A 9,526-nucleotide genomic window follows, 5' to 3' on the forward strand; every position below is an offset into this window, starting at 1 on the left:
ACGCTACAGTGGGTCAAAATCACAAGAAGCCTGAAAACAGAAAAAATAGATGACAAAAACTTTAAATTTGTTTAAAACTCTAAATGTCAGGAAAAAACTCTAGCCAAGTAACTAGCAAAACAAAATTTTAGTCCAATATGAAAAATTTTGAGACCAAATTTAGAAAAACAGCTTCAAAAGGCCGCAGGTGATAAAAAAATGATCGCTCGAATTTTTTCTCCTAATTTCTCGCTTTTTTCCAAGAGAAGGCATAAACATCTGAACCACTCACTCACTCTCTCCCTCTCTATTTCCTCTTTCCTTCTTTCTCTCTCTTCTACACTCTTCAATTTTGTTCACCGAAACAACTTTCTTCGAACTGTATTCACTCCCTGAATTTCCAGTTTTCTTGCTCCCTCTTAGTTAAAAAACCGCAGACGACGGTTTTTCGAGTTTTCAAAATGAACATTAAAGCTCGTTCGCCTCTACGTAGGAACAGAAAATTTCAACAACTGAATTGATTTTAAAAATCCGAATTGTGAAAGAACTTGATCATAAATAAAACCTTTAACAAATGCAAAAAAGGAAAGAGAGAAAACCAGAAACACGAATAATTGAGAGTTTATAGGAAATAACATCAAGGGGTATCATTTTACAGCTGTAGGCTGTAAACTAAGCGTAGTTATTTTTAGTTAATCGAGGAGTAATGGCCAAATCATTGAAAAATTTTGTGAAAGTCAATATCGCACGTGAAAAAGTCTTAGGCAACTCTAATGAACCAAAGCCAAAAACAAGGGAAAAGAGGTTGTTTCTTCCTCAGGTAATTTTTGAGAGAGGGAGACAAAGGGTAAACATAACCGACTAAATTCAGAAGAATCGATCTCGAACAACTAGCCAGAGCTCGAATCAATTATACTATTGCAGCCTGCTTCAGTCAGTGGGGGAGTAACTACATTCACTAAGGGGGCTTCAAACGGCGTCATTAGAGGTTACTATATACCACTAATAAAACTTGAAGTGGAAAAAGTTATCAATTTTGGTGTAATTTGCACAATGATTAATTACTGATTATTAAAGCAAGTCAAACTTTTCACAATTTCGTCAGCATAATTTTTCTGCCCTTTTCAAAATAATTTTGTTTGTTCAAAATTTAACCAAGAAATTCATTTTAGGTTTTATTTCCAGAGGAGTTACCGGGAGGCTTTTCGTTTGGAGCATTTTCCCGAAATACATCGCATTTTTAAACAAAACTTTACTTGCTTTCCCTTTTTGTCAGTTAATTCTAGTTCTCTGTGTCTTATGTTGTGTGCGATCACTGGTCATTAGCGCCGGTGGGGCGAGTGTTTGGGGTTACGGATTCAAGGCGGGATAGGGGTGGAGCGGATTAAAAGGAAGGGTTGAGTCTCCGAGAACCACCCTTCATATCAGAAATACATGTCACTTAAACTGCTTCAATGAATCGCATACCTAGAAGACACAAGAGCTAGATCTAGTGAACTAGACTAGTTCTTAGAAAACTTAATGCCCTCCTGGCTTTATCCCCTTTTTGAGGACAAAAGTCGAACTTCGTCTGAGAGCAATTAGACATATAAACCAGAATAGTTGAAATAGCAAAATATTATGAATTTCATTGAATTTTTCGGCGCTAAGATCCTTAGGACCGATTGTTTCTATTTTGTGGCTTTCAGAGCTATTAATTGGTGAATCCAACACGAAACATACCCAACTAACGGCGGGCGAATTACTCTCAAACGACCGGCGAGCGGTTGGCTACGTCAGTAGCTGGCGAGCGGTTGGCTTCGTCAGTAACTAGCCACGGTTTAGTGAAACCAGCTTTAGCTTGATTCGACTCTGCAACTTTTAGTTTTCTAGCCTTGTTAGTAAATAAATCAAATAAAAATTTGCATAATATTGCAAACTTTTTAAAAAGTTTCCAGATTTGGCAGCGAAAAAAAATATTCCAAACCATTTTTTGTCTCTAGAGTTTTGTCAAGTAATCCATCTATAAGACTTAAAAAGTTTCGTTGGCCAGTAAAGATCATTAAACTCCGGAAAGGACAAAAATTTTCCAAAATTTTGAAAAATCAAAAATTTTCACAAAATCTTGCTTAAATTCATAAAATTAAATCCTCAAAAACCAATTTATTATCTTAAGAGACTATCTGGTATACCTATTACAAGCTTTAAATAGTATCACTGGCTCATAAAGATCCATAAATTTTGAAGAACATGGTAATAGTTCTCCGAAAATTTGAAAAATGAAATTTATCGAAAGATTGCTAAAGCTGGAGTCATTAAAATATTGATAACCATTATATTAACTCTAGAAACTACGCACCAGCTTTTTATCATGGCAGAGATTCCTAGGACCCTGCTGTCGGAAAAAATTTAAAATAATCAAGATGATTCAAAAAGTTAAAATTGCAACTATTTTGAAAAAATTGCATATATTCGAGATATTAAAATCTTGAAAAACATTCTATTACATCTAATAACTATGCAGTACAGTACCCTATCAAAACCAGGAGGTGGATACTTGGGACTTGAGGCGGGAGAAACCTAAAAAATGACAGAAAATAAAAAAAATTGAGAGAAATTGTTTTTAAAAACAAGTTTTAAAAAAATTGCATAAGTTTGTAATAATAAGAAGTTAAAATCTAATCCATAGCAAAAAAAATTTTCAGTAAATTTTTATCAAACATTAGCGGGGGTTTTCTGAGCCCTGAGGCTGAAAAACCTGAATAATGACAAAAATGTCAAAAAAAAAGAAAAAATTGAAGGTTTTGTAAAAAAAAAAGCTAAAATTCGTAATGCTAAAATCTTGAAAAACGTTCCATTACATCTAGAAACTAAACATAAACCTATTAACAAACCTTAGGAGATTCCTTGGCTCTTCATGCTGGAGAATACCTTAAAAACGACAAACATTTTAAAACTTGAAATAAATGCAATTTTTATCAAAAAAATTGCTAAAATTTGTGATATTAAAAAGTTGAAAACTAATCAAAGGCAAATAAAACGTTTTGTAACTTATTATCAATTCCATAAGGCAGTTTTTTGGCCTCTGCGTCTGGAAAGACGTCAAACATGAAAAATGAAGGTCAAAATTGTAAAAAAAAAATTGCACGTTTTGTCAAAAAAAATGCTAAAATTTGTGATGTTAAATTGTTTAAACCATTCCACTACAACTAGAAATTATGCAGTACCCTACTATCAAACCTAGAAGAGGTTCCTTGACACCTATGGCTGATAAAACTCAAAAAACGACAACCATTTTCAAAAAGCTTGAAAAATTTTAAAATTAGTATAAACTTGGGTGTTTTAAGCGAACGGTTGGCGGTAGCCACGTGGGGGCAATAGTGGGGGGAGAGCAACAGCGCGCTGGGGGGGGGGGGGGGGGCAATAGTGTGGGGGGCAGTGGGGGTGTCTTCAACCTCTAAGAACCGCCCTTCACACCATAAGTATAAGTCTCCAATAGCGCTTGTGCTGAAAGGCTCTAAGAGCACTTAATTGCCGCTGGGCGCTACCTGTTAATCACGCTTTTGAGGACGAAAAGTCAAATGGGTAAGACAAAAATCGGTCAAGCGAAAATCACATAAAAAAGACCGACAGGACTAATATTATTATTAATAATAATAATATTGGTTTAAGCACTATTTACATACTCAAAAGTGCTGTACAATTAACTACTTAGAAAAAAAGAATAATGAATCGAAAACTTCGAGTCACATTGTTGTAGTAGACAAAATAAACAACAGTGTCAGCAGCATAAAAATGATAATTAACATGGAGCCCCACAAATAAAAGCTCTAATGGTAACAGATAGCAAGTAAAAAGAACAGGGCCTAAAACAGAACCTTAAGGAACGCCCGTTTCAACTAATTTCGTCGAGAAAAAAGGCCATTAATTAAAACTTTTTGTGATCTACTACTAAGGTAGCTCCTGATAAAGCTGAGAACATTATGCCCAGTTCTTCGACTATTTAAAGAACACAGAAGTATAACATGGTCAATTGCATCAAATGCGGCTGATAAATCAAAGCCAATGTAAAGCGTGTTTTTTCTCAATTCTAAGTTGAGCAAAATGTCATTGGTTAATTGCAGGAGTGCTGTTTCAATTGAACGGAACTTTCTATAAGCACTTTGGAATTTGCATAAAATATTGTTATCTTCAAGATGAACTCTCAGTTGTTGCAACACAGCTCTTTCTAATAATTTTGAGATAAAGCTTAGATTTGATATTGAACGATAATTCGTACAATATCAAATCGATAATTAAGTCTTGACAATCGATTATAATTTTTGATATATGGTTTTACAACAGCTGTTTTTAGAGCCAGTGGAAAAGCTCCATGCTCTAACAAGGAAACTATAGGGTTCAACAGCACGGATAGATAAGAGTCAGGAAACAGTTTTCAAAACGCGTCGGGATTCTGTCGAGCAGAGACGTACTACTAGAGGATTCGGAAATTAATTTTCCCAAGTCAATCAGAGATGATTGCCTGAAAGACTCATTCTGCTCCGTCTTAAGCATTGGTTTTCATGAGAAGTGACTGAATCAATTGACGCAATAATATTTTTAATTTTTGCTACGAAGTCGTCTTTGCCTGAAAGAGATTTCAATAAAGCAAACTCCTGACGGGTAGTCTCATTCTTCAGTGTATTTTCGATATAAGTAGCACGCTTTTGAAGAAACTTCTGAAAATAAGTCTTCGTGTTTATTTCAAAAACGATTTTAAGTCAACGTTCTTCGTTTTTTGGGAAAGCAAGCTCTGATTTTCTACACTTTCTCCTCAGATTCAACAATTCGTCGTCGAAAAACGGACATTCGTGCGTTGTCAGGATCTTAGTTTTATGCAGAATAAGAGTCTCCAAGATTGTTTCCTCTGCTGCTAGATAATTGTTCCAAGCGCTATCAACATCCGCGGGATGATTTTCCTTCAAAAAAAATTTAAAAGAGCTTCTACACGAATATCAGGGTTGAATTTTTTCCAATTTCTGTAAACAGTTTGTTGCGTAGGATTAGTTACAAATATATTGTTCAACGAAACAAATTACTGAATGATCTGACGTTGTAAGGAACGAATTTGTTGTAACCTCAAGGAACATACTTGTGAGGATATGACATGATCAAGAAGCCCTCCTTTATGAGCATCGCTTTCTACGTGCCGAACTAAGCTGAAGTCTTCCATAAATAAATTCAATAGAGTTGAGGCATCATTGGTTATCGTTGAAGAGATATTCAGATCACCTAGCAGAAAATTCTGTCGGAAAGCAACCTTTTCTCGTCAAAAAATGGGTGAAGTTCTCAATAAAAGATTTGACATTACCTCCAGGAGTTCGATAAACAGCGATTAATAGTAAAGTTATTCCTTCAGCTTTAAGTATCATCAGACAGCACTCAAAATAATCAGATGAAACATCAAAAATTTTAAATAGAAAGTCAGATCTGTAAAAAGTGCAGATTCCTCCACCTCTTTCATTGATTCGTGGGGCATTAAAAAACTTAAATCCGCGTGGAAAACATTGTTGGAGTAGAAAGTTGTCATCAGGTGTATTACTAATCCAAGATTCAACACATACACAAATAAGAATTTCGTTTAACTCTAGAATGGCACTTAATTCTTTTGTCTTATTCCGAATTGAACGCGCATTTTTCAAGAAAAAGTTGAGCTGATTTTCTGAAAAAAATGAGCTTCTTATCTTTAGTCAGTTTTGATCAACACATAAGAAGATAGCCATTCACATGCGGTATTGTTTAGATAAAATCTTGAAAATGTAACATTTTCGGGCAAGAACTTGGGTGATTCAACTTTTTCATCATCGAACTTAAAAGACACAGTGGAGGGATTTAAGCAATGACTCTGGTTTAGAAATGTAATGGATGTGGAGAAGATCTACCTCGTTTGTAGCACAGTACTGTTCCCTCTCTGTTGTAGTGATATGCTGACTTAGTTTTCCCACATAGATATGCCGTCACCTATGAGGCTTATTGACACCTGATAAAATCCAGGAACTGGTGTTTGTTCCCTTCTTCACTTCCTTAGAAGGCATTAGTTTTCTTTGGGTAGGTTCCAAAACGAATTCTTCAGCTTTTCTTTTTGCTGCCCGGAATGCTTTGAGAGCTGGAAGAGCTGTCAATTCTATATCTGTGAAATCCAGTTTTAGCCGCATTCAGGAATGGAAAGTTTGGTTTTCTAAGCAACGCCACTTCATTTCGAAGCAGAGCAACATCTTGGATTAGTGAACTGACGCATTCTATTTTCGCATATAACTGACGCATATAATTGCTACAAACTTTGTTTGAAAGCAATTAATAAATAAGTTCGCGAATCCATTTCTGCTTTGACAAATTCGAAATCCAGGAGAGAGAGAGAGACGGGAACGTTTCTCAAAACTTTGAGAAATAGAGCAGAACAATTTAAATTTTCTTTATGTAAACAAAAATCTTTTTCCCAAGGTCTATACAATTCAAAAAAATGTTAAGCGTCTGGACTCTGAAAAACACAATAATATTGTCTTAAAACAAATCAAAGAAAAAGAATTCACAAAAATTCTTTCTCAGCAGGACAGAAGTAGTTTATAGTCGGTCGCTGAAACACTTTGAATTGAGTTAAAAATACATTCAGCAAACTTTTGATTTGAACTAGGTAACTTCCGTGCATTCGGGATTGGCTGTGAGTTTATCTGTTTGAAATTCCCAATGAGCCCATTTTAGATCACGAAAAAAATCATGAATGAATAAAGTTCTAAATAAAGTTGAACTTCCGAAAAACTAATCACAGCAAAAAGTGACATTTTAAACTTAATAACAGCACAGCCAAAATAAAAGTCAGTGGCAGTAAAACTAGAAATAGTCTATAGAATATAGATAATTTATAGAAGTTATCAAAATGGATAAATTAAAACCCATCGTCTTAGTACGGCTACACGCTTCCAAAATGATTAAAGACACTTTAAATGGATATCATCCGTACAAACAATGACAACTCTCAATCTCAGCTTAAATCAGAGCAAAAAGAGAATGGATAACTTCAACTTTTATGTCAATCCAATCGTTATCAGCTTTTTTGGAAATCAAGCATCAATTTATTTGACCAGTTTGAAGTATTTCCACTGAACGTAAATGACACAGAGGTCTCGGACATGTTGTTATTGTTGATGAATCAGAGGAAACCGTAACATTCCAAACGCCCAGTCTACGAAAACAAAGCAGAGCGTCAGCTTCAAAGACAAATCATCAGGAAGATAAAATTAGGCAATAAGAAAAGTTGTATAATAGTGATAAGTGTGATGTATCCGTAATTGCTCTTTTCTAAATCTTAACTTCTATTTCGCTGCATTAGCACTTGTGAACATTTGCGGGCGATCGAATCCACCTCTTTGTGGTCTTCCACCACCTCCGCGGTTGCCCTGTCCGCCGGATCGGAAATCCTTGCCACCGCCAAATCCACGTCCACCTCCTCGGTAATATCCACCACTCCCGTCCTGTCTACCTCCTCCGTGGTTCTGGTCGTCCCTGAAATCGTTGCGGTAAGGCCGATTGAAACCACGCGAATCATTGAACCCCCTTCCACCTCTGTTCATTCCACGGGAATACTCGTTCCGATATCCGCCCCCTCCTCTTCCGTAGTCATTCTGACGGCCTGTATACCTGTTGTTCATGCCTCCCCGCTTAACTTCTGTAAAGTTATCACCATTTGAGCCCATGTTTTTATCAAACAGCTCTGAAGCTTCATCTGCCCAGCTTTCGGCCGCCGGGAATGTTCCTTGCGGAGGAGTTGACGAAAACAGGTTGTTATTGGTCATGATAGGTGGCACAGTTGGGTTACTTGGTGGATCATCATGCATTATGTTACCATTGAAGTGGTTGAATGACTGGACATTAGCACTTTCCAGAGACATCGGCGCCATGTTAGACGACAGATCTGAATAGCTGTTTTGGTACACTCCGTTGAAGGTTATTTCGCTGGGAGTTGGCATAATGGTTGATGTCACAACCGGAAGTTGAGTTTGCATTTCATTTCCGAAGTCATCTTGGACGAAATTTACAGCCCTTCCTTGTAAACTTCCCAGTATATCAGCTTGAACAGTCTTTGCATCGTGATTCTCAACAGGTGTAGGTTCTAATTGCTTCTCTGGTTGCACCTGGTCGGCAATTTCTTCCAGTTCCGCTGTTGGTTCGTTGTTATTTACTTCAGGTACAACCGGTGTCGCTTCGGGCACTTTCTTTTTTGCTCCATCGAAGTAAACAGAAGCTCCGATTGAGTCAAAAAGCACTTTCATGTCACTGGGTACCATCTCTCCCGGCTTTTCTTTCGACTCCGTTTTTTGTAGCAGCTTGTGCCATGAGGAAACACTTTCATCGAGGGAACGTTTGTAATCATTTTTATTCTTGAAATTTCCATCACCGTCCAATCTCGAAGGTTTCGACGTTGAATATAATGAATCGATGGTGGCAAGTTGATCCTCCGTCAGGTGTAATGCCTCATCAGTTCCCGCGGCAAAGTCAGCTCTCACTTTTTCATCTCCGAGTTGTTCGTAAAGATCTTGTATATCTAATACCGATCGAATGACGTTTTTTGATAGCCGATCCTTCTCTTTTTCTCTATCGACAGCAACCTTCTCTATGCCATTTGATATTTCCAAAAGCACCGGTAAAAGTTCTTGCATGATTGTCGAAGCAAAAACGAGGGTTGCTTGCACTTCCTCATACTTCTCAACGGCCTGCTTCTGACCACTATCCGTCAATTTTCCCTCTTTTTGCAACACTTTCAGAGCTTCAAGCCGAGCCTTACGCTTTTCTAGATTCCTTACTTTCTTCTCAAAGAAAGTAGAAATTGGCTCAAATACCTGAGGAACTTTTCCCTGCTTCATTGTCTCCACGGAACTCTGCTGATTCGCCTTTTTTGCTGGAGCCATTATATTAAGTCATCAACATGTCTAAAACACAAAGGAATCATTACGAGATTAGATTTATCTTCTAAAAAAAACAAAAAATATAAAAAGGACCGTGTACACCATCCGGCAACAATGGATGTAGGTCGGAAAATAAGGGATGATGAGCAGCACTTAGCCGGATGCTGCACTCCAAGCTGTTCCCCTCCAGACAGTGTAAAGACAGCCCAGACCTCTAATTACGAGATTAGAGCAATATAGTAAGGTCCTAATGCCAAAATGAACTGATGACTTTACCCAATACTGACAAAAGCTTTTACTACAAATCTACTAGCACTGATGAGAACGCTCGAGTTTACATCAAAGCAAAAGGCTTGTGGAGGTCTAGATTCAGCGGAACTTTCTTCGACGTGAAAATTTTTAATCCATTGACCAGAAGCAGCCAAGGAAGCTTACAAATATCAAGAGGCAATTAAAATCTAATATCAACAATGCAGTTTGAAAATTGAAAACAGTAGTTTTATTCCTGTACGGGGGCGCAGGGCCGTCTGCAACGAGCACTATAAAAACTAGCAAAAATCTCGGATCTATTCTGTCTGCCCCCCCCGCTTACTGGGCTTAGATTTTTTACGCCCCCCCCCCCCGCCCCC

At 37.3% G+C, this 9,526-nt stretch overlaps 1 protein-coding gene across 1 annotated transcript; it reads right to left on the reverse strand.

Annotated features, from left to right (window-relative positions):
- Positions 1-7,000: 7,000 nt before the first annotated feature.
- Positions 7,001-8,941, reverse strand: LOC142334776 (uncharacterized). Its single transcript, XM_075383066.1, has one exon. The coding sequence runs from the start codon at positions 8,898-8,900 to the stop codon at positions 7,308-7,310; it is 1,593 nt and encodes a 530-aa protein (XP_075239181.1). The 5' UTR covers positions 8,901-8,941; the 3' UTR covers positions 7,001-7,307.
- Between the last annotated feature and the right edge of the window lie 585 nt (positions 8,942-9,526).

Source organism: Convolutriloba macropyga, chromosome 2, assembly GCF_964194025.1.
Source record: "Convolutriloba macropyga chromosome 2, txConMacr16.3, whole genome shotgun sequence".
Lineage (NCBI taxonomy): Eukaryota > Metazoa > Xenacoelomorpha > Acoela > Convolutidae > Convolutriloba > Convolutriloba macropyga.

What these genes read in the sequence shown, in the direction of transcription:
- LOC142334776 (XM_075383066.1), bottom strand. Translation starts at nt 8,900, where the DNA reads ATGGCTCCAGCAAAAAAGGCGAATCAGCAGAGTTCCGTGGAGACAATG.